The sequence below is a fragment of the Corythoichthys intestinalis genome, chromosome 21, assembly GCF_030265065.1.
Source record: "Corythoichthys intestinalis isolate RoL2023-P3 chromosome 21, ASM3026506v1, whole genome shotgun sequence".
Lineage (NCBI taxonomy): Eukaryota > Metazoa > Chordata > Actinopteri > Syngnathiformes > Syngnathidae > Corythoichthys > Corythoichthys intestinalis.
The window spans coordinates 12537483-12563989 of NC_080415.1; the positions used below are offsets into that span (position 1 = coordinate 12537483).

Here is a 26507-nt window from a genome sequence, read left to right on the forward strand (position 1 = left end):
TAACTCTTCACAAGCTTTTCAAACACTGTTGCTGGTATTTTGGCCCATTCCTCCATGCAGATGTCCTCCAGAGCAGGGATGTTTTGGGACTGTCGTTGGGCAACACGGACTTTCAACTCCCTCCACAGATTTTCTATGGGGTTGAGATCTGGAGACTGGCTAGGCCACTCCAGGACCTTGAAGTGCTTCTTACGAAGCCACTCCTTTGTTGCACTGGCTGTGTGTTTGGGATCATTGTCATGCTGAAAGACCCAGCCGCATCTCATCTTCAATGCCCTTGCTGATGGAAGGAGATTTTCACTCAAAATCCCTCAATACATGGCCCCATTCATTCTTTCCTTTACACAGATCAGTCGTCCTGGTCCCTTTGCAGAAAAACAGCCCCAAAGCATGATGTTTCCACCCCCATGCTTCACAGGGGGTATGGTGTTCTTCGGATGGAATTCAGTATTCTTTCTCCTCCAAACAAGAGAACCTGTGTTTCGACCAAAAAGTTCTGTTTTGGTTTCATCTGACCATAACACTTTCTCCCAGTCCTCTTCTGGATCATCCAAATTAACTCTAGTGGACCGCAGACGGGCCTGGACATGTACTGGCTTCAGCAGGGGGACATGTCTGGCAGTGCAGGATTTGAGTCCCTGGCGGCGCATTGTGTTACTGATAGTAGCCTTTGTTACTGTGGTCCCAGCTCTCTGTAGGTCATTCACTAGGTCCCCCCTGTGGTTCTGTGATTTTTGCTCACCGTACTTGTTATCATTTTGATGCCACGGGGTGAGATCTTGCATGGAGCCCCAGATCGAGGGAGATTATCAGTGGTCTTGTATGTCTTCCATTTTCTAATACTTGGTCCCACAGTTGATTTCTTTACACCAAGCATTTTACCTATTGCAGAGTCATTCTTCCCAGCCTGGTGCAGGTCTACAATTTTGTCTCAGGTGTCCTTCGACAGCTCTTTGGTCTTGGCCATAGTGGAGTTTGGAGTGTGACTGACTGAAGTTGTGGACAGGTGTCTTTTATACCGATAATGAGTTAAAACGGGTGCCATTAATACAGGTAACGAGTGGAGTCTCGTTAGACCTCGTTAGAAGAAGTTAGACCTCTTTGACAGCCAGAAATCTTGCTTGTTTGTAGGTGACCAAGTACTTATTTTCCACTCAAATTTGGAAATAAATTCTTTAAAAATCAAATAATGTGATTTTCTGTTGTTTTTTTTCTCTCCACATTCTGTCTCTCACGGTTGAGGTTTACCCATGTTGACAATTGCAGGCATCTCTAATGTTTTCAAGTAGGAGAACTTGCACGATTGGTGGTTGACTAAATACTTATTTGCCCCACTGTAGCTATCACATTAATTCAAATATGTTGTCGGTCGCCAACGGGCTTACACTCACGAGGCATTCACACGATTACTGGGTTCTCGATAACAGAGCTGATTTGTGTACAGTCTTCCCCTTTCAATTACTTAGCTTATTGACTCCCCCACCCCATCCCCTTCTTTCCCTGGTCAACACGGCCCCCACATGGTGTCAACCGGAAATTCAGCCAGCTGACGATAGCACCAACATGTTAGTAGTTTGTGTAGACGTTCAATGTATTTCTTGTTGTTTTTTATGTTTCTTTTCTTTCTTCTATTGTGTTTCTTTTCTTCTGTTCCCCATAACCCCTTCCTGTTCACTGTTTTGTCATAATAAATGAGGTATGTGAATGATCACAATGGGAGCATGCCGTACTCTCAATGTGAAAAATTAAAACTGTTCAGACCAACCGGGCACTCAGACTTCTGTTCTCCGTGTCAAACAGCTGAACAGGACAGGTTAAAAAAAAAAAAAAAAAAAAAGTTGCGGCAATCACATGAGTGGCACATTTTAGGCTGAGCTAGTCAAGGCCAAAGAGAAGGAAACCAATTGGCTTACATGCGACTGCTGGGCGGGATTTTGCGACCGTCCCGGTACCACGTGACTTGCGGTTGCGGGAAGCTGCGGATGCGAGGCGCCGGGATGACTGCGCCTTCTCCCTGCGAGATGGCCTGGTCGCGCTCACCCTCCTCAAAACTGCCCATGACTGCAAGAAGATGCCAGACAAAGACACATAGAAAAGAAAGGTCAGCCAGAGTTGGACCCCCACCGCACAGTTCAGCTTTGATAGACGGCAACGTGCTGTTGCCGTGGTTACAGCTCCTCAGCGATACTAGATTGATGATTGCGTTCATGTCGGATCGTCATCTGTCTTGATCGCACATCAAATGAGCGCATTCATCAATGTCACGGTACTTGTTAGTCCAGACCGCGGCTTAGAGCTCTAATTTGGAAGCCAAATTCTCACTTAAAAACTGAATGCAAAACATGATTTTAAACCCAAAATTGAAACCCTAATGTCGAAATGCTTGGCCTGATACTAATATTAAGTCTGTGCTAATAGCCTACCCTAATTTGAAAACCGTAATCACAGCTTAAACACTAATTTAAAACCCAGCAAAACCTGCTTCATTCAATAAAAAAACAATGTTTCATTGTAATTGGCATAACACAAAACTGAATGTGCAAACAACCGGGGCAAAGATGAACTCTAGTAGTGAATACCGGGGAAGGCGGGCTAACGGCAAATACATGTTGCATTCTGTTACATCTCACTAACGAGACAAGGGAGCTAAATTCACAGGGCCATTTCCACTAGGAGAGACAACAGATGTTGCGAGGGCGGTAACGCACAATGACGCAAAGTAAAAAAAAAAAAAACAACAACAACAACAACAATACCGGTCTAGTAATAATCATCATAATCATAATAACAATAATGTGTGGAACAGATGTCCAGCAGGTAAATCCTTCCTCGACACATCTGCCTGCTCGCTCCTTAATGCCAATCAAACAAAGTGTGTGCGTGCATGCTTAGCGCTCTGCCACATAAAAAACACACACACAAGTGCACACAGCAGACAAAAAATCCCGGTATGATACTTACAAGCCACCTGCACTTCAGTGCGGCGCTGCAGCAGTGCTCCCACGCGATTCCGGACAATACAGCGATAGAAGCCCGCATGGGAGCGGTCCAGAGATGGGATCAGGTACCTGTCACAAACACATAAACAAACATAAATAAATCTAATGCAATTTCAATTTCATGGACAATATATACGGTCTCACAGGAGTACCAAAAAAAAAAAAAAAAAAAAAAATTAATGAAAAATGAAAAAATAAATATAAAGAAAATAAATGAAAATATAAAAGTATAATTACCGGCGATAATCGAAAATCTGCAAAGTAGAGGCATAGTTTATTTACATAAACAAAAAAACAAACAAACAAACAAAAAATATATATATATGTGTGTGTGTGTGAATAAATACAAATAAGACGTTTTTTCCCAAAAGTAGAATTTCTTTTAAATATTTTACCGCCCCACCGAATTATTTTTAAACAAGAACAAAATAGCAAAATGCTTGTCTATATTAAATGCTTCATTGAGTGAGTCCACTTTAATCCGCTCACGCTGCTCACTTAGGCTATGTCTACACTAGAACAGATAATTTTCTCTGGGGTATTTTGCCGACTAATTTTATACCTGCACGCACTAGGGATGCAACGATACAGTAAAGTTACGGTTCGGTATGATTTCCGCTACGAGGGACACAATTGTCGATTCGATTGAATACATTTAATTCTCCGAAACAAAAAATACAAGTGTTATTTATTTATTTTTAACGTTTTTTTAATTAATTAATTTATTTATTTATTTTATTTTTTATTTTTTTGTTATCAAGCAAAAATAACAAGGCCATCATATAAACATGCATTTTAGTGCATAATATTTCCGTGCTTACTTCTTACTGACCTAAAGAAATTTTGTATAAAAGTGCTGAGAACAATCTTCACTGTTTGTAAAGTGAGGCGGGGCACACAGTTGATTGCTACAGCTCTCTTAGCAGCTATGTTTACCACATGAGCAAAACATCCTATTTGTGATCCAAGTCCATCTGTGTTACGTACTGAATTAACAATATTTGCAGCATTATCTATAGTCACTGGTATGGATTGATTTGGCCTGCTTAACTTAATGGTTTTTAATTCATCGATATTGTATATGGACTACTCGTCCCATGAACACTCTGGGCTCACGCTGGCAATGACATGGGACTTGGGGGGATCTAACGTAGCACATCTAGGTTGCTATTTGATGATATCTAGTGTGTGCGCGCGAGTGTTGTCGGGGCATTAAAAAAATTAACAAACGCTACAGAAGTCACGTCTGCTCATTACTGCACAACACCAGCATTTGGCAATCGACTTTCATAAACAGGACGAGTTTGAAGTAGAGCGCTCTTAATTTGCCACTCATTGTTCATCATGTAACCGTGAGTTAGCTTTTTGTGTCCCAGGGTGTTAAGCTGTCTGGTGTCAAACCGAGGCTGTTTGTAGGACCCAAGTCTGCAAGAATATATTGGCAGGCATTGCTGTACATATCCGCAAAGATAGTCGTTGTTAAATATGAACGAGTGCAGATAGCGTATCAGCAAACCCAAAACGCTGCCACACAACGGAGCTGTACATCGCTGAAGCCGGTAAGCCGCCTCCTTAAACCTTCTGTCTTTACTCATGAGCAATGATCATGGGGGAGGAGCGGAGGTGAGGGCTGCTAGCAGGGAGGAGCCTTCTCATAGCTTTTTTTTTTTACAAGGCAAAGATGCGATGGACATTATAGTGAGAAAGACTACAAAAAAGTTCGGAAAATACATTTTGGGAGCTTTTTCAATTGGATCGAATGTTTTTGCGTATTGAATCGAAGAGGGCATATCGAACTGTTCAATATAAAACCGAGTATTGTTGCATCCTTAGTCTGCACTACATTTAAGGTGCGTTTAAGGCCCCACCTGCTTCTGCAAGGTACGCCTGCATTTGCGCAAACTACGCATGCGTAGAAAGGAGGAGCCGTGTGTGTTACGTCATTGCCAGTGCGGTTTAGCTCTGAACCAGAAACTCATTACAAGCGGGCGAGACATTTCAGAATTACTACACCTTCTAGACCAGGATTGGGAACTCCTCTTTGTGATCACTATTTTCACACAGGAGCTAGAGTGAAGGGACTGAGGGCACACTCGCCGAGTTTGATGAGATGTGATTGAAGTTAATCTTTAGAAAACATTCAAACGTGACATCGTGACTTGGGATTTTACAATCCATGTGTTGCGCACTCACCAGTCGGAAAATAACAAATACAAACATATGGTGTGCCGCTGCGTATATTTCCTGGAAGCCGCAACCAGGAGTGCTTGTGCGTAACAGTATCGACAGTTTTGACAGGCGAAAATGTTTAATTTTCACCTACACATTTTTATACCTGTATACTGTATTCCAGTTCGGTCGGCATTGAGTTGGGAGGGGCTGGCCGCGCAGCTGGCTGATCAGTAATCCGCAATCGGAGGACCATCAATGGGCACTGAAGCATATTATTGTGACGCACATTTGAAGGTTTGAGAAAAATGTTTGAATGCATTATCAGCTCTTCATGTCGAGCGAGCTGGCTGGTACCACATTTAAAAGTACGGCTTGGCGGCAGATGTACTAATTCAAATAGGCAAAAATTACTCGCGAAGACATGGGTTCCTGACACTTGTTCTACACTCTAGATGATAAACTGTAAATAATGACTGTGGAAAACAAAAGACGAGCAGGAATGCCTTGTCTTGATCGTCTTCCTCCGTTGTTTACAATGCCGATGTCCCGCACTAAAAGTGGCGATGGCATGCTCCGTGACGTTACTTCCTTAGTATCCAATTGTTATATGGAGACAGCTTTATTAGGCGGTGGGTAATATTACCCACTAACTTTATCCATGTAACAACTAATCTGGACAACAGGTATACTAGTGTAGCAGACATGCCGTATAGTCTAACTAATTATACATTAAGGGCATTATTCATTCTAGTGTAGACGTAACTCCACACACACACAATGAGTCGCTACAACACACTACTGCAACGAGCTCATAAAATGTGCGCCTTTCAAGGTAGGTGCTCCCAAGCTTCTCTGATAGATTAACTATCAGATAGATCTGATAGCTTGTTAACTTTAACAAGCAGCTGCTTGGTGACCAAGAAAAGCAGCAGGAGGGAGAGGTGAGAGGTTTAACTCGAGAATTCTGTATTTATTCATTTTTTTAATTGAAAAAAAATCTGCGATGGACTGAGGGCATAAAGTTTGAAGTGCGAAGTAGTGAGGGATGACTACAATTTTTAAAATTGACTTTTACTTTTTTTTCAATTGAGAAAAAAAAAAAAACACATAAAAAATAATGTCAATTTTTGTCATTGACTTTTACATTTTGTCATTAAAAGACACAAACGAAAAAAATGATGGCATTTTTTTTTTTTTTTTTTTGCTTTGCATTTGCCTTTTTTATTTCGCTTGTCATTGTCTTTGCCTTCACTTTTGCCTTTGATTTTACCGAAAGGAATGGTCTATCAATCAAATAGCGCTGAGAGGGACTTTCCGAACAGGAATTATTAGACGATAGCTGATTACTCATAGTTTACCCAAAGGAAAGAGGCATCTCAGAGCAATGGGGGGAGGGGGGAACGAATATATTTATCACTTGCAAATTTGATTCATCATTAGTTTGGTGAGATATGAAAATCCTTTTCACAACTGCCTAATGGAGCAGCTTACTGGCTGGATGGATCGAGTCACCTAACTACCCCGTCACCAAGACAATCAAATGTAATACCGTCGATAACTAGCCCTTTTCTGTTTTGAAAGCTCCTCCCAATGACATTTATATTCCAGTGTAAAAAAAGTATTTGTAATTTTAAGTCTACATAGCAAAATCTACAGAATGTGCCTAATTACCATGGTCAGATTATTGTACTCTATTCACTCTATATACTCAAACTGCACATGGTTCCTTTATATGGTAATTTATACACATAGCTCATATAGGCATATGAGTTGATACTTCAGTGAAGCACCTAGGGGAGATATACTGTGTTCATGTGTTACCAAGTTGGAAAATGGATATTAGAAAGTTATTTGCTCGCAGCAAGGATAAATCAGTAAGGTGGAATGAGAGTGGTAAGCTAGGTAACCCAACATAAAGGCAATATAAACCACTTTTAGGTCACAACCTACCAGTTGAGAAACAATGATTAATTGCATAACACTTAAAGTGATATATACGTATCCACATTTCTGTCCAGACAAAGTAGAGCAGCAGAGTGTAGGAAGAGATGAAGGAGAAATGAAGTTGATGAACATGAGCAGAGGTGAAATGACTATCAACTAGGGATGTCTCAATTTTGATTTTTAATACTGACGGCTGATAAACATAAAAAAACTTTATTTCTTTTACATAAACTTGTATTTTGGTCTGATTATATATAATTTAAAGCGCTATTTCAGACTTTTAATGATAGATAAGTGCTAAAAAAAAAACAAAAAAATGCTCAGTTGTCAGTGTCCGTTGTGCCCCAGTATTGTATTAGGTTGAGTGACGCCCCTGGCGGGCAGTAACAACAGTGCAAATCAAACGTTTTGTCTTTTTTAAATTAACCGAACCGAGCACTTGAAGAAACTGAACCAAAATTACATTTTACTGTACAGTTACACACTTACTAGGTACCATGACTGAGCAAATCCTACATTTTGTAATTAGAACAGTAATGGATAAAAATAAACTTGTTTTGTTATCACTAGGGCTGTCAAACGATTAATTTTTAATCAAGTTAATCACAGCTTAAAAATGAATTAATCGTAATTAATTGCAATTCAAACCATTTCTAAAATATGCCATATATTTCTGTAAATTATTGTTGGAATGGAAAGATAGGACAAGACGGATATATACATTCAACATACTGTACATAACTACTGAATTTGTTTATTACAACAATAAATCCACAAGATGGAATTAACATTATTAACACTCTTTCTGTGAAAGGGATCCATGGATAATGAAGACTTCTTAAAAGATAAAAGTTATAGTAATTTTATATTAAAACCCCTCTGTATGTTTTCGTTTTAATAAAATTTGTAAAATTTTCAATCAAAAAATGAACTAATAGCTCGCAATTGTGGAAGGTAGTGATTGAAATACACCACAAGGTGTCAAGGGCGAGTTTTAGATTAATTAGAGATCTAGTCAAGTTTTTCTAGTGCGTTTTGCCCCTCGACTGACGCCGTAGTTTCCGGGTTCATTGTACCTTGCATTCATTTGAGTGTTGACTTCACAACGTACGAGACCTCTGATAGTTTGTACATTGTGACTAAATATCGCCATCTAGTGAATTTTATTGAGCTAAACGAAATGTTTGAGTAGAATTTGACCAACGTCTGAGTATTATTTTGCATAGCTTTTTTGATTGGGAATGCCAGTTCTCTTGGCATTGAACGCTTTTCTTTTTGTGAACATTATCTTTTTTGAGAGATAGGCATATTATTTTTGTTGTGCTTTCAGTAAATGATAGCGACTTAACTGTTCCGCCCAAATGCATGATGGGAAGTTGGGCAACCATGAGTGTCAGTGGTGGCTGCAAATGGTATATCTTTTCGTTGTGTTCAATACAGGGTGTTAAGAAAAAGATTATCTCCTGTCATTGTACCCCACGTCGCTCTCCACAATAGTTATAATTGCTGTGGAAGAGATGCCAGAGCTTATGCCAATATATAGCGCGGCCCCAAGGAATGCCTAAGTCCACTCCTCTCGCTTGTCACTGCCTCTTAGTTCTCATTATACCTAAAACGGTGCCATTGTAGTCTGTTTGCGGTAATGCATGAGTGCGTCATCCCGCGCATGTGTTAAATGCGTTAAATATTTTAATGTGATTTATTTAAAAAATTAATTACCGCCCATTAACGCGATAAATTTGACAGCCCTAGTTATCACATTAGAACATTCACATTCCAAAACAAAAAGTACATTTTGTTATCATTACACTTTATTAGAATATAGATCAGCACCATCACGCAAAATAAAAATAGGTTGTTTGAGTGTATTAACATGTTAGAACGAAAACGTCTAAAACTACAAGATGGGTATGTAATGTGTGTACAGTATAAGTGTATGCACACACGAAAAACACACAGACACAGACTTTAGATCAAATAATGGATGAGCAAGGGCACAGAGGACAGCAGAGCTTAGCTGCTGTTTACTCCAATGATAATGATTCTCTGGAGGGTACCATAGTGAGGACCTCACTGCCCCCTCCTCCTTAAAGACACACACACATTAGAATGTCATTTATGCAAATGCAAAGAAGACATCGAAAAGTACAATAGTTGACCTTGACTATGTATGTCGTTTAACATCCTCTCTTTCAGCAGATTCACGCCAGTAATCAATCAATGATGTCTTTAGTTTTCTTACAAGTCTAATACACCCAAATGCACCGCCGCAGGGAGAGGAGCTCAGCCACACAGAGGCTGCAGAATTTCTCTCATTTAAGCCATTAATTGGTGGGAGGCAAGCGTCAAAACACTGTAAATTGTTAATGGAGTGTGGCTCGGGTTGGATAAAAGCAAACTAGTATGGAGGTCACGAAAACAGTCAGCAGCCGAATTATCTGCGAGCGAGTCGCTGTATGCGTTTTAATTGGGAATCAGTGTAGCGCAACGGGTTTTGTCGAGGGAAAAAAAGTATTGTGGGTGGTGAAAAAGTTGCCACCACACTGTGTCCTTGCCATTTTCCCACCTTCCAGCATGGTGATGATGATTGCAAAGCATCTTTCTCATGAAGATGTTACCGCAAGAGTTGAAGGAGCAGATAAAAGTTACCCGACAGGCAGGAAAGTTTGCATATCAGCTGCAGTAAATATTGTGTGATGGGGAAAACATGTATTGAGACATTCCATTTAACATATTTTTAGGACTATAATTCGCACCTGAGTATAAGTCGCACAAGCCAAAAATGTGCATTGAAGAGGAAAATAACATATATAAGTCGCACCTGAGTATAAATTGCATTCTTTGGGGAAACATTATTGGATAAACTCTAACCACCAAATACAGGCAAGTCATCTTGAAAGGCAATTTAAAATAAAAATAGAATAGAGAACAAGCTGAAAAGGAGTACGGTATGCTAACGTTACAGGACGCATAAACAACAAACGTGACCGGTATGTTAACCTAACATAGCTATTAACAGTTATTCCAATAACTACCATATTGGCCCGAATATAAGATGGCCCTGATTATAAGACGACTCTTTTTGAAAAAAGACTTTTTGAACACCAAATTAATTTTTATACAGAAAATAATTACAGTACATCTGAAACAAATGATTATAACAATATATTTGAGAGAAAAAGCATGTTATTTTGCCTCATTCAAATCTTAATATCTGAACATTTAAATATTGTAAACTAAAGTGGAATCACATTCGTAAATTAATGGCTTCTGGTTTTTGAAATGTAAATAAACCAATCTATTACGATAAAACAACGACATTGCAAAAACTGCATTAACCATCAAAGTGAAGTCTAACTGTAACAGTAGTCTTGAGACAAATCTGAATAAGGAAAAACACTGCAATAAAATAATGCAAACTGGTTAAACTTGAGAGTAGCTGAGATCTGTCATGACAGAACATCGCTTCAATGATATCTGGCACCATCTAGCCTCGTGAATGGGGAGAGTAGCTGAGATCTGTCATGACAGAACATTGCTTCAATGATATCTGGCGCCATCTAGCCTCGTGAATGGGGAGAGTAGCTGAGATCTGTCATGACAGAACATCGCTTCAATGATATCTGGCGTCATCTAGCGTCGCGAATGGGTATAATATCTAGACCGCAAATCTAAGACGACCCCCTCTTTTTCAGTGTTATTTCAATGCAAAAAACACCGTCTTATATTCGGGCCGATACGGTATAACATAAAGAACATGCTAAAGAGATTACCAAACCAACGGTGTCACTCCAAATCACTAAATCCAATTACATCTTCATCCTCGGAATATCCTGCAGAACATGATTATCTTTTCAGTGCCATTTTGTTCAGCCTTTTTCAGTTGTTTTTATAAGTTACCGCAAATGTTGAATTCCAGGTCTTGAGAGCACTCTTGCGGTTTAGTGTGAAAATAACATGTGAAATGACATATTTATTCATTTTCCATTCTGCTTTCTCTTCAAGAGGGTCGCGGAGGTGCTATAGCCTATCCCAGTTAACTACGTGCAATAGGCAGGGTACACCCGGAATTGGTTGCCAGCACATCGCAGGGCACAATGAGACATACAACCATTCACCAACACACTCATACCTACGGACAATTTAGAGTGTTCAGTCAGCCTAACATGCATGTTTTTGGGATGTGGGAGGAAACCGGAGTGAAATGATACAACAATTTGTAAACGATTTCACACATAAGTCGCTCCTGAGTATAAGTCCCACCCCAGCCGAACTATGAAAAAAACTGCGATTTATAGTCTGAAAAATATGGTATATGAAACTGAAAGAAGCTAAAAGCCATTTTAGGCTTATTTTTGTTCATTTCTTTGGACTCCTTTGAGAGCAACTTTGATGACTAACCATAAAATGAACCAACACAGTGGTTGTTTCTTTGTTGTCAGCCACTTGCTCAATCACGACTACATCGAGTCGAGCTAGCCCTGGAGAAGGACACCTTAAAGTAGAAGTTCAGAATTTTTGGCATTCGCGGCTAGGATTTGGCAATCCTAGCTCGAAGTCGGGGGAAAAAATGACCACTTCACGAGTTGCTTCAATCTGACATCACTCGACAAAATGCCGCTCATGAAAATGTATTGATGACACAAAAATGAAGTTAAGTTTGTTTGAGGCGCCATGTATTTTTCCTCATACAGTGAATTAGCCTCATTAATTGATATTTTTTATACTGCCTTTCATCAAGGATGTAACTAAGGAAGGCAGTTACAGTGTGTGCAATTTATCTCAACCGTCATTTTTCCACCACTTTTTGATCTCTTATAAAAAGGCAGGTTTGCTGGAGGTCAAAATGTCTTTAAACGGCCGAAATATAAAACATCTACTTGTCACTACCAACCATCTTTGTTGTTTACATTCGGTTAGAACGCTATGAGGTCACAACCGGGACCATCCGAGTGGGTAAGTCCGACTTCCCACCTTCCTCAAATGCAGCAAAAGTGTTCGGGTTGGCTTTTCTAATAATTTTCATTAACGGACGATTTATATGAAGAAATTTTTCATTATTTAAAGAAAGGAACATTAACATCAGTACTAAAGTCAAAAGCAAGCAAGCAAAAAACAAAAGAAAAAAACACAAGACATTAAAAGGGTTGAGTCTGACGCAAGTTCAAAAGCCAGGGAATAAAACTGATAAAAAAAAAAATAAATAAATAAATTAAAAAAATAGTTTTAGAGCTGGACAGCAGTGTTTTTCCCTGTTTTTTTAAGCTACGGTGGTGCGCGTCATTGGAGTCGGACAGCCTCACCATGTTGTGCCACGGCCATTTTTTTTTTTCACGTTTTTTTCCCCAAGAAGAACCAAAACAAAGATATATTTGAAATATTTCATTAGCCAGGTTAACGTTGTAGCTCTCAGCTATGGTACATGTACGTAAAATGTGTAGCTGATAACAGCTAAGTTAACCTACGTAATAATACAACTTTTTTTCTCGTAGCAATAGTGCGACTTACATCTCGTAATCTAGGTTTCGGCAACCCAAAATGTTGAAAGAGCCATATTTGACCAAAAAAAAAAAATCTGAGAAAAGATGTCTGGAGCCGCAAAAATTTTAAAGCCTTGTATAAGCCTTATAGTGAAAGCATCACCGGCTGTATGTATCGATATTAGCTATATTAGCCTACTATCAAAATGACTAAGTTGGCTACAAATAAATAATTAGCCGTTATGAGTGAATGTTTATTTTCCCTGCAGTAGATCCTATAGAGGATGACGCACCACAAGACTACTCTGTTGTACGCTGCCACCTCAAGTTTAAGTTCATTACAATATAAATGAATTGAAAGAATGTTTGGGTCATGTTTGTGCTCCAACAGAAACCATATTAAAACAAAAATCTAATTCCCTCCCCCATCTTTTTCCATTTTCAAAAATCTTTGAAAAGCTCCAGCGCTAAAGCGGACCCATTTCAAGGATTGGGGGGGAAAAAAAGAGTTTTACTAGTTTCGGTGAGAAGGTGAATTTTCTTGTTGTTGTCCGTGAACTACATTTCCACACAAACGCACATCGAGGTACCATTAACTTAGCAAGGAGAGGTATGAGAGTCATTTTTCGAGTGTGCCAGAGCCTGCAAAACTTGAAAAAAAGCAGACTTATTAAAGTTTCGTCCGCTATGATTGCGTATATCCGTCTGCCAAAACAGCCTGATAGCACAGATACGCCTGACTGACAGATGCAGTATGCACCTCGTTGTTGACGTTAGAGCGGCGGCGCTCTTGGCCCGCGCCTCTCGGCGCACATTCATTCAGACTTTGTCTTCCCTTCAAGATGACCGTCCACCGCTCACTTTCGCCGAAATGTCCGATCCAAACTACTGTAATTCCCCGGATATGGGGAAGAAGGAGAGGAGTCTGTATTGGCTTACCCACTTTATTGTGGAAACAATAATAAAGAAAAACAATAACAAAATAACAGCGGGCTGCTGCAACATACGACCGCTATCTCTCGCTATCTCGCCCATTCTTCCTACTCGCTTCCCTCTGCGTCACATCTCCCCAGTCCGATCGTCTCTTAAGGGGACCGCGCTAGTTATGGACATTACAATACACAATGGGTTGCCGCCTTAAAAAAATTAAAAACAAACAAACAAACAAAAAAAAAATCTTGTTTTTATTTTGGTGTGGCGGTGTGCCACAATCTCTCATGTGTAGGGGAAACCCTGGACAGTGATGGCCCCTGGCAGTTATTGTCCTCTAACATGAGACAGACAGGTGTGCGTACACGTTTGCTCTTTTTTTAACTTTCATATTTAATTGTTAATAATCATCTCTGTGTGTGATATTATCAATCGCTTTACATACGCATTTTTAAACTGGCTTTTTTAAGCGAACGCATTACTACGACGCTGAAGAATAAGTGTCACACTTTTAAACAATCATTTTAGAGGAGAGCACGGCTCTGGGCGTGCATTTCGACTCTTCGGCCAATCATATCGTGAGAATAAGGGAACGTCACTGTCAAGCGCAGGCCCCCAAGAGGATTGTGTACCTTCACCAGGAATCTCCCCAAATGAATAAGCAGTGACTCAAACTCAACAGGAAATGACTTGTAAAGACCCTAAAAGCAGAAATTGGCCTGGAATTGCCCCTAAAATCGGAAGGCTGGCATCAAATGCTTTGGTTTCAAATGAAGGAATGTTGATTCACCCATCCCATTCTAAATGGATTGGGCGTCTAGCGCCGTCAATGGCAGCCATTGAGTTAACTGAGACACTATTCTAGTGGAAGATTTTGGTAGCAACTTGTTGGTTCTTTTGTTTTGTTTTGTTTTTAAACAGTGACACCTTTTAAAACGATATATCGATTCTTGGCAGGAGCATTTCAATAACCTTTTGGGATACGAAGTATCACGATATCACCTTTTCGATATTTTGTCACAGCCCTACTCATCAATGGCATTGAATGAGTTGTGAAAGTCAGCCAAGATTTTGAATTTTTCTAATAATCCAGGGATTCTGGAGGGAGTATTGAAACCTCCAAGGCATTTTAATTTAGAAACATGAGGCATGTTTCATATACAGTATTTTAAAGCCAAGCAGCTTGAAAACATGGACCTCTGCCAATTTGCTTTGAAGCACTTTTGGTAACTTTTTGGTTGTTGCTATGGGTCCTTCAAAGAACAACTTTTCCTTGAGATTATGTCCAATTCTCCAAAAGCCTCGAGAAGCCATGCCCCAAATGACACACAAAACCTACCTTATTTCAGGATAATTTAGAACTATAAAAATGCATGAAATTCAAATGCATTTATTCGGACAAGTCGTTTGATGACAAGGCACATCATCAAGCTTGAGTTTAACCTCCCTGAAGGGTGAATTCAAACGCTCTCGCTCGCTTTCCTCATAATGAATACAATTAACCTTTTGCGAGTGGCGGCAGGTGGAGAGATCAGCAGGAGGGAAGGTGAGAGGCGGGAAGGGAAGATGATGGGGAGGGTAGGTGATGGGGTCCAGTCAGCAGGAGATGATGGCGCGGGACAGAGATTGATCGATGTTTTAGCCCTCAGAACACCTAGTCACATCTCCGCTAATTAGTCCCCACTCAGGAAGTGTGATGAGGGGATGTGCGAAGAAGACTGGGGTGAGAGCGCGACGAAAAGACGACGGCGGGAAGGATGGAAGAGGACAATAGCGAGAAATCTGTTCAATCGACAATTAGATTATATTGTATTGGTAGCCATTATCGAGGATACGGCTATGTATCTTTGCTACTGTCATGGGAATAGACCAGAAACCAGCCGCTCTATGTGTTCAGATGATAAGGTGAAACAGCATGTTGCTCATTACGCAAGGTTATTTATGAGTACGCAAACACTTGTATGTTTGCAAACAAGGGTTGACCCCTTTTATGTGCATGTGATAACAGTCAGCATGTGATAGCATGCCATTAGTCAGAAGACCTCGTCTACTGTAAATGTAAACAGATAATACAGTAATGTAATGGTGAAGAAGAATTTGGTTAGTCAGCAAAGGTTACTTTTGAGAGCAATTAAATGACTTACATGTAGATTTGTGATCATTGGGCACCTTGTCGTTCTTACGTTTGATTGTAGCTGCACTCTCAATAAAAATATATTCTCAGAGATTATGCGGTGCATTGTCCAAAGCTATTTAAAATGTCCCGCTCCTAATACAGTAATTGCATACAGTTGTGCAGTATGTTGTTATCAGGAAGCTATTAAATGGTTGGTCTGACTGTGACTGCAGCGGATGTGTAAGTCAGAATATGTCAATGTGGAATCATGTAATGCATTGTTGAAGCCATACATGGTTCATTACCAAGGTTATTTTGAGCATCCTGCTGCAAGTAAACAATTGTATGTTTGTGGAAAGGCAATGACGTAGTTCTTGGAAAAACATGAAATGAGAAAAACGTGTAATTGTGAGATTGGATAGGAATGTGGAGGTTTTGAGAAAAAGCATGTTGAGTTCTGCTGATTTTTTTATCATTGTGTTCCTAGAAGGGGAACTATTTTGTATGTAGTATGTTTGTGGTCACTAGGTATTAGGGTTGCTAACTCCCTGAAAAAAAATAAGAGGCAATTCATTGGTAGAACCATCTGGCCTGATAAGCGTCACCCTTTAATTATTCTTTTTTTTTGTATGTGAAAAGTGATTTTTTTCTTACTCAAACTGAATTAATTAGGTACATATTTGAGTGTTATGAGCACATGAAAAACAATAATTATCAGCAATGTTTTAATACAAAAAGATTATTGGCAGCCCTTTTAAATTTCGTCTGAGTCTTAGTCTTTTGTACAATAATACTTATTAGTCATAGTCGTCATGTCAAAATGTGTTAGTCTAGTTTTTGTTGACAAAAACTCATTTTGTGTAGTTTTAGTCGACGTTTACTAAAAATGTATTAGTCTGTTAAATTAAAACATTTTACTCCCCAAATAAGTGAATAAATAAATAAAGGTTTCGAATAAACATTGACAGGGAAGCACATATTGTAGCGTCTAGAAGGACTACGCCAACTTGGTGATAATCCACACTAAGACGGGAAACAGCACATTATATTCAATTAATTGTATCCACCTGGATGCCACGAAATGTACGGAAAAATAAGTTGTCCGAGAGCTTAAAAGGACGCTCGCCGTTAGCGTCCACATAATGCTAATGCTATGCTAATGCTACAAGTTACATTTAATGTGTTATGATCACTCAGCAAAGACCTTTAAAAACTAAAGCAACATTGATTATTCGCTCTGGCCAAGATAAGAAAACAAATCTTACCGTGTATGTTTCAAAACAAGCAAGCCTGGAGAGGAAACTGGGGAGTTGGGTGGGACGCAGCGCGGCATGATACATGAGTGACACAACCAGACACTTCTACAATGCAGGCTAACTACACATAAAATGTCACGCATTGTGAACATGTGACAGAAACTATATATTAGTCTCCCGAAACACGTTTAAACTCGTTATCGTCTCGTCGTCATCATGAAAAAAATTGTTCGTTGATATGTTAAATATGAAAAATGTTCATTATAGTCATCGTTGACGAAAACAAAACCGGTCCCAAATTCATTTGAATTGTTCCGATTAATCATATTGCTCACACTTAGCTGTATATTTAATCAGAGGTAGGTTGTAACGCGTTACATCTAAAGTACTCCGTTACATTTACTTTAATAACTTTTTGAGAAAAATGTACTTCTAAGTGTAGTTTTACTAAGCTATACTTTTTACTTTTACTTGACTAGATTTCTGGAGAAAAAACACTAGTCTTACTCCGCTACTTTGGGCTACACAAGAGTCATTACATTTTTCCTCTTTATTCTACATATTAGATTTTTTACTATTATTTTATTAATTTTTTTCTTCCAGGGATGCCGAGAGTAGAGACGTGCCATGAGTATTAACGGGATAGCTCTACCGATTTAACCAATGAGATGTCACAACAATAATCACATGACTCCATTCTACCAATTAGACGCAAGCTTACCGTTTTATTTTCACGCCAGCCTGTTCAATCTTATGGTGTCTTTAAAGCACCATAAAAAAATAGGTATTTGATATGGAGTGCGGATTTCAACCTTTCTCCCAGTTTTATTTGGCACCGATTGACCATGGAAAATCGGAGATATGAGACTTATCATTTCAAAATAATAATTATAAAGGAAATCCTCACTATTCAAACTAGGAATTATTTTCTCCACCAGAGGGCAGTCATGCTCCATGGACGAATAATGCTTCATTTATGTAATTTTTTTTCTCTCGTCGGAATTCAATGATTTTTTTTTGTTTGTTTGTTTGTTTGTCTTTCTTTAGCTTAATGTGGTTATCTAATGGGTTATTGGACAGTATCGTTATAACAACAATCAAGAAAGATAACTTTGTGCTCAGAAAAAATACCATTGCTTAAAAAAAAAAAAAACCAACAAAAATATAAGCAGTCACTCACAATGTTACTCATTACTTGAGTATTCTTTACACCAAATACATTTTTACTTGTACTTGAGTACATTTTTTTGGACGACTAGTTTTACTTGAACAATATTATTTTGAAGTAACGCTATGGTTAATTGAGTAAAATTTTTGGCTACTCTACCCACCTCTGGTTTTAATATTGAGCTTCATTGTTTTACAATCAATGCAAATGCCAGGTAAACATTCATTACGGTGAGCTTACACTGGAAATGACTGCCATGATAACGTGACACATTTTCGAGAATTTGCTTTGAATTTTTTTTTTTTTTTATAAATACGAAACATTGAGCCACATCATGATGACAAATTGCTCCTTTCACATTGCAATTTAAAGCCTCCGCTTCTTTACTTTGCTCTCCGGAGCCTTAACTTTTGACTTGTGGTGCCTCAATTGTGCCCAACATTTGAATATTGAAGGAAAACAATTTCTGTGTTAAAGTTATCTTATTTGTAAAAGTCAATGTATTTTTTCCAGGCTAGTTGCATTGATTGTGTTGTTGGCTCGTTAAATGAGACGAGCGGTGGCCTTGCTACGAGAAGGGCGAGAAGCGGCCAGTAACATCCAATTAGTGGCGGGAAAAACTTGCCCTCCACAAACATAAATGCGCTTGAATCACTTCATGGTGGAAAAAGGGTTAGGTGGGGGGTTTTGTGAGGGGGTGGGGGTCTCACACTAGCCAGTATTTCTTTGGCCGGGTGACCTTAATGGATTCCCCTCAGTAACCAAGAGCATCTTATTTCTTGTGTCTCAGCCACAATAACTTTAAATCACAAGGCAACCTTGCCATGGAGTCTGCACATATTGTAGACATACTTGATCATTTTGAAAAGTCGCAAAACACACATTGTAATGAATCTGGTGGCTTTTGGAACAAAAAGTGAAGAAAATAAGTATTTCAACCCCCTGCTATTTTGCAAGCTCTCCCACTTAAAAATCTCGGAGGAGTCTGAAATATTCATTTTAGATGCATGTCCACTGTGTGAGAGATAATCTAAATAGAAAAATCCAGAAATCACAACGTATGATGTTTTAACAACTTATTTGTGTGTTATAACTGCAAATACGTATTTGAACACTTGAGAAAACGAATGTTAATATTTGGTATAGTAGCCTTTGTTTGCAATTACAGAGGTCAAATGTTTCCTGTAGTTTTTCACCAGGTTTGCACACACTGCAGAAGGCATCTTGGCCCCTCATCAGTCTGGTTTCTGGGCTGTCGCTGGGAAAGTTTTTCAGCTCCCTCCAAATGTTTTCTATTGGGTTTAGATCTGGAGACCGGCTTGGCCATGCTAGGACCATGTTATGCTTCTTACGGAGCCACTCCTTGGTTTTCCTGGCTGTGTGCCCATCTTCAATGCTCTGACTGAGGGAAGGAGGTTGTTCCCCAAAATCTCACAATACACGGCCCCAGTCATCCTCTCTTTAATACAGTGCACTCGTCCTGTCCCATGTAGGGATGGTAATCGAGAACCGGTTCCTATAGAGAACCAGTTCCATGTGTTTCATTTCCATGGAATCGTTTGGCAGTTTATCTAACGATTCTCTCATTGATTCCAGCCAGCATGAATTGCGTAACGTAATTTATACATGTCACAAACAGGCAAATCAGTAAGCAAGACTACGATTATTCAAAGTGTGACCACTCACCAAGTCTAATCTGAAGAGTCGTCGCCGAATGAGTTAGCATTGATTTTCACAGGCCAGGTCATTATTCATGAGACTACTTAAAGAAATGGTGATTTAAAAAAAAAAAAAGTCTATTAATGGGTCTATTGTATTCCTCGTCGAATAAAAATAATATATGACATATATGGATCTAAAATAATCCTAAACGATTTTATTAGCTATTTTAATACTCCTGTTAGAAAGTTTCATCAGGTATGCATTTGCTCCCATAGCAACCAGTCAGTTACTTCCTGTTATTGTCCTACGTCACATGCGCTGCGTAAACTGGGACCGAGAATAGGTGCGCATTCAGAGCAGAGTGTGGCGACCTGTTAATGTGTGTGCGTCCATGAACGAATGTAAGTATTTCCTCTTCATGTCATAAAGTTCTTATGATAAGTTAGAGCCGTTATCAGCGCGACCGTTTCGTGTTTTTATTGTTACGTTGGCTGGTTGCTCCCGCTCCTCTTCGCTGCGTCAAGGAGAGCATTGTTTACATTATATTCATGTTGCACATTTGTGTTAAGAGGGAATGTGTTAGTTTAGCATATTAAGATGATGTTGTGCATCCATATAAGTGTAAAGTGCTTAGTTTTCGCCACTTTTATGGCCATGATGACCGCACATGCACGCAGCATGCTTCCGGGTTTTGCGCATGCACTCGCGCCCCCCACCTTTGTGTTCATTGTACAGTGCGAGTCATGTATGTGTGTCATTGACTGCTTTACAGTCAATTTGCATTGTTTACTGCATCAGCTCTAATATGATGTAATTTTCTTTCCTTTCAGAACCACACATGTACCCACACATTCCAGTCTTCTTCCACACACATAGCAATACATCAACATCTTTCCACACATGCTCTCATCTGCTCATTGAGTCATTCTCATATCAAGTGCCATTGCCTGTATATAGTTGTGCCTGTTGCTAAAGTGGATTAAAAGTGCCAAAGACCCACTCCACTCTCCACTCGTTGTGTTCTAACCGACATGCCAAGGCGAATGAACCATAAAACATATTGAACCCAGAACTTCATACAGTCCTTTAGTCCAAATTAGAATCAAAAAGAGAATCGATAAAGAATCGAATCGTTAAGCAATATCGATAATGGAATCGGAATCGAAAAAATCTTATCAATTCCCATCCTTACTCCCATGTGCAGAAAACCACCCCCGAAGCATGATGCTACCACTCCCATGCTTCACGTTAGAAATGGTGTTCTTGGGATAGTAATCATCATTCTTTTTCCTCCGAACACGGTTAGTGGAAATATGACAAAAAAGTTAAATTTTTCTCTCATCTGACCACAAAACATGCTCCTATGACTACTATGCATCATCCAAATGGTCATAGGCAAACTTAAGACGGGCCTTGACATGTGCTGGTTTAAGCAGGGGAACCCTCCGTGCCATGCATTATTTCAAACCATGACGTCTAGTGTATTATCAACAGTAACCTTGGAAACGGTGGTCCCAGTGCTTTTCAGGTCATTGACCAGCTCCTCTCGTTTAGTTCTGGGCTGATTCCTCACCTTTCTTAGGATCATTGAGACCCCACGAGGTGATATCTTACATGGGGCTCCACTCCGATTGTGGTTCACCCTCATGTTTAGCTTCTTCCGTTTTCTAATGATTGCTCCACAAGTGGACCTTTATTTACCAAGCTGCTTGGCAATTGCTCCGTAGCCCTTTCCAGCCTTGTGGAGGTGAACAATTTTGTCTCAGGTGTCTTTGGACAGCTCTTTGGTCTTGACCATGTTAAAGGTTTGAGTCTTACTGATTATATGGGGTGGACAAGTGTCTTAATGCTGCCATCGACCTCAATGAGGTGCATCTGTTTCGGGATGATAAATGGAGTGGAAGTGGACCTTTAATTGGCAGACCAACAGGTCTTTCAGGGTCAGAATTCTAGCTGATAGACAGGTGTTCAAATACTTATTACTTACTACAGCTGTATCACACAAATGAATTGTTAAAAAAAAAAAAAATCATGCATTGTGATTTCTGGATTTTTCATTTTAGAGTATCTCTTTCACAGTGGACATGCACCTAAAATGAAAATTTCAGACTCCTCCGTGATTTCTAAGTGGGATAACTTGCAAAATAGCTGGGTGGTCAAATACTTATTTTCTTCACTGTAATAGTATACATTGCATGGAGAGTAAACGTATCCAACAAATATAAACCTTGCTTAAAACTAGTATGATTGAATTACATTTCAATTTGTTCTAAATAAATTGGGTTCTTTCTCATCTCAATGTAATGAAAAAGACCTCGTTTTTGTCCGTCATCTGGCGTTACGCTCCAAGCTTTCGCTTTCCTCTAGCCATTAAATTGCTTCCATATATTATATTTTGCTTGCTTTGATTTGCTCGGGGCAGCCATGAAATTACAACATCTGCAAAATATTCGCACCGGATGTCAGGTGGCTTCGAGTGTGAGGAGAGGACATTTTTTGGTAATTCCTAAGTGACAAATGAATCACCGCACCGAGTTTGATTTATTTTCCGCGGATCAATCAAACAGCAAGCGACGCTCTATTACGATCGTGGTCAAAGTGCCAGTTGCATTGTCACGCTTATTTCCACTTGAAAAATACTAATTTACGCATTTCAAAAAGTAGATGCCGGTAGAGGCAATGGACGGTGAGTACGTCTATCACATTGTCATCGTCCCGCAATTTCATTTTGCCACCAAATTGATTAGATTTAGCGACATTCCACAATTCCAGCAATGATTTCTTAATTGCGTTGCATGTGATCGGGAAATGTCTTGGCGAAGTAGCACCACACAAAGTTTTATGCTGCACTACCCCCAATAGCAGGTTACTCTGTGCCGGATCCAGCCTCAGCTCAACAGATTCACATAGCAATCACGTCTGCTGAGCGTCTTAGTGCGTCAGATGCGGCCGGGATAATCAGTTTGACAGTCGAAATAATAGGTTATGCACTGGTACGGGGCGGACCGTACAGACCGGACGTGCTAAAAGTCTGAAATTTAAAGGTTGACGCGAGACATCACAGCAGCGCATAACCTGAGGGCGAGCATCCGCTGCGACAATAAACAGCAGAATACGCAGGATTCGGGACACGTCATCTCGGCATTCAGACATTTTTATGGTAAGTGCTTTATTCAAAGTCATGATTGTGTTTTGAAGTCACTTCTTGACTGCTAAACAAGTTATTCAACCGGGCGTTATTAAATTGGCCGGTGTATTCAAGTGACTTTCCATGTCTGCAAGTTAAGTAATTCAAAATTTGTTGCATAACAACATATGGAGGGAGAAAGCACTTACTTTGTGTTGCTGTAAATGTTTCAATGTTTGAATACTGTTATTCAAACTGAGCCCCTCCCCCTTGTGTTTGTGCATTTGTGTCACTGCCTTGATTGCACAGATGGGTGAGCCTAGGACCAGGAGCCGTTGAGCATTGTCAGCAGCTTACTTAAAAAGGTCCTTTTGCCTCACATCATCGCCGGATCAACAACTCACCGACATGACTTTCAGCTAACAAAGAATCTTGTAATCCTGATACTGAGCTCATTTTTGTTTTTTGTTTTTCCGCTAGATCCTGTACTGCTTGCCTGCCAGAACGCATGCCTGACCTTTCACCTGTTCTATCACCATACTGCCCATCGGATTCTTCGGACACTATCTATCACTCCCTCTCATTGTCAATGAACTCTTGTCACCACTGCCAGTTTGCCTCTGTCTCTACGCTTAGGTCCCCCATTGCCCCACAACCTTAACAAAAATTTTGACATATTATATAACATTGTTTACAGTCTAATAATAGGCCTTTTTAATGTTGAGTTGCTTGTTCCAATTAAAATATTTTGTGAAAAAACAATGTTGTATTGTTATATTGTTGTAAGTTGCATTAATATGTTAGCCTTAATAAATGGCATCAAAAAGAAGTGTCATTATTGCTTTTAATATACAAATTTAATTTGCAATATAAACACATTAAGGTATGATACATTGAACAAAATGGACCCCAAATTTAAAACTGAAAACGGTTTTGATACAAATCTGGCCCAGATTGGACAACATGTGTGCCATATCCGGGCCATACATTAATGTAGTGTCTGCTACTTTGGACCAGTTCTGGGCCAAAATTGATTGCTGATCCGGCAAGTGCTCCCAACTGAGCCATTGCTCAAAAAGACACTGGAGTGGATCTGTTTTACGAAGTTGGGCCGAAATTTGCAGTACATCTGTCCCATGCTATATTTTTCTATCTGTGACGTTTCATGCATCAGTGCTGACATGGCCACAGATGACAATGTAAATCTAGTAATTATGTCAACACAATATCAGTGTCCAATAAAGAATTTATCAACAACAACAACAAATCAGACCAAAATTATTCCACTGCACCCACTACACAGTGTTGAAGTGCCGCCTATCATATTGATTAGATGATTGAATAGGACACAAGGTCACTTCACATGCTGTCGGTAGTTTAAAGCAAATCTCAGAACTAACAGACCACAGCAACAGTCAAATATTCGATTTTTTAAAACAAAAATAAATAAATAAAAGTGCTGCTATTTCCCCGTTGTGCTCCCCCTGACTTAAAAAGACTGCCATTGCATAAATTTGGGACGGAGTAGTTTGAAATATGGATCAAAGAAAATGCTGTCAGCTAGAATAGCACCCAAAAAGGATGGGAGGATGGAAGTGAAAGGGTTCTATCAACCGACTTTCATCTGCTGCATATCAAGTGCACTACGGACAATACTGAGTATTAGATCACATTACTTCCTATTGCAATACATGACTACTGATGGGACCGCTTGCTGGCTGAAACTTGCACCTGTTCTAATTCTTATTCATAAAATGGCTACCACATTAAAGGGAACCTTGGACTTAAGACTTATAGGCTCTAATAAGCCACAATTGTTCTCTTTTACTAAAATATGTTATTAGAAACACATAAAATATTGCCATTGCCATTTAAAAATCTATAATATTTAGTACATTTTTTGACCTACGGAGGGCGCCATGTTTTAAGCGCGCAATAAACACTCGAGGTGATGACCTAGATCAGGGGTGCCCAATCCCGGTCCTCGAGAGCCCCTATCCAGCTTGTTTTCCATGTCTCCCTCCTCTAACACACCTGAATCAACTAATCAGGATCGTTATCAGGCTGCTGCAGAGCTTGCTGATCATTTGATTCAGGTGTGTTAAAGGAGGGAGACACGGAAAACAAGCTGGATAGGGGCTCTCGAGGACCGGGACTGGGCACCCCTGACCTAGATTGTTGCTGTCACTCGACGAATACTACCGGGTTACTGCAATTCCTTCTACGCAGCGAGACATCCAGCACATGCGCTCATCGTTTAAAAGCGGCGAGTACTTACTATTTGTGTTTTTATTGAGTCTTTTATTACCTTTTCATTGCCTCAAAATACGTTTTGCATATGTTTCCTTCTCATACTTTTCAGCATTGTCTTTTTTTAGTGGTAGTTTTAAAGCAGATTGTTTATCTGTTGACCATATTAGTCACGTAGCATATTTAAACCACCCTTATTTGACATTACTACGTTTAAGTATTTTCTTAAGGCATCTTTAGTATGTTCTGTCTGCATGCACCTAAACAAAACAAGCTGAAAGTGCACGGTAGAACTTTGGGTGTCAAATTCGCCTCCTGTAAAGGTTTCGCCGGTGTAGCACATTTTGGCAGAACACCGTTTTTTTTAGTGAAGCACGATAATACATTTTTCAACCGATACTGATAACCGATAATTTCCTCCTCATTCCTACCGATAACCGATAATGTCAAGCCGATAATTCTATTAAAAGATTTATGTAAAATTTTAAACAAAAGAAAATATTACTGTGCAAAAATATAATTTATTATTATTATTTTTTTTCCAACATAAAATATGAACAAGTCGTCAATTCCAACATCTAAATAATGACATTGTCTGACATTGTGTAATGGTAAACTTTTGGCAACAATTACTTACAGAGTAAATACCTAAGTTGCACAAAAATGCCTTTAAAAGTAAGCCATTCCTAACATAACATTAATACACTGCAAAACACACTTCCTTAAAACTAGTCAGTTTTAAGTGTAAATCTTTTGGAAATAAGTGAAATTATCTGCCAGCACTTCATGTGTATTTCTCTCAGATTTCTTGGAAGAAAAATAGCTATCTGAAAATAATCTCAACAGCCTTATTTTAAGCAATACATTATTATACTTAATCCTAAAAAAAACTTGGAAGAAGAAAAGATTTTGAATATTTGTGGCTACAGAATATTATTGTTATTTCATTACAACAGGAATGTGCATATTTAAATTAATAAGTGTTAATAAGTGCCAATAAGTTTAGATTATCTACTGTGACTGTAATTGAGCAGACAAATAAGTTAAATTAATTTGAAAAGTGATTGCTAATGTTATATGCTTTGTTGCACACTGTGAAAATGATTAACTCAAAAGAGCGAGATGTCATGTACCCATTCTGCAGCGCTTTGTTTACATTTGCGGCACTCACGAGTCGCGACATTCGCTTTACAGCAGCTAAACTGATAAACGGCAGTACTATTTGGATGTAGTTGGAGCTCGCATCTCCGTGCGTGTTGTTTTGTGCCTGAGTTTTGTTAAGCCGAAAATAAAGGCGGCATTACAAAGTCATCTGACCGCTCGTCATTTTACATACTGAATGTATTATTGACGGGCTGACTTCGTTTTCTCCATGTTTAAATTATCATCTAAACACTGTGCCG

At 39.3% G+C, this 26507-nt stretch overlaps 1 protein-coding gene across 4 annotated transcripts in view; it reads right to left on the reverse strand.

Moving 5' to 3' along the window:
* sdk2b (sidekick cell adhesion molecule 2b) overlaps positions 1 to 26507 on the reverse strand; it is a 234317-nt gene that overhangs the window by 150453 nt on the left and 57357 nt on the right. For all 4 annotated transcript variants that reach the window (XM_057825360.1, XM_057825359.1, XM_057825356.1 and 1 more), the window contains exons 3-4: positions 2962 to 3068; positions 1914 to 2061 (exon numbers count right to left, since the gene is read on the reverse strand). In XM_057825360.1, coding sequence (XP_057681343.1) covers positions 1914 to 2061; positions 2962 to 3068 — 255 coding nt within the window. The remainder of the gene's footprint in view (positions 1 to 1913; positions 2062 to 2961; positions 3069 to 26507) is intronic.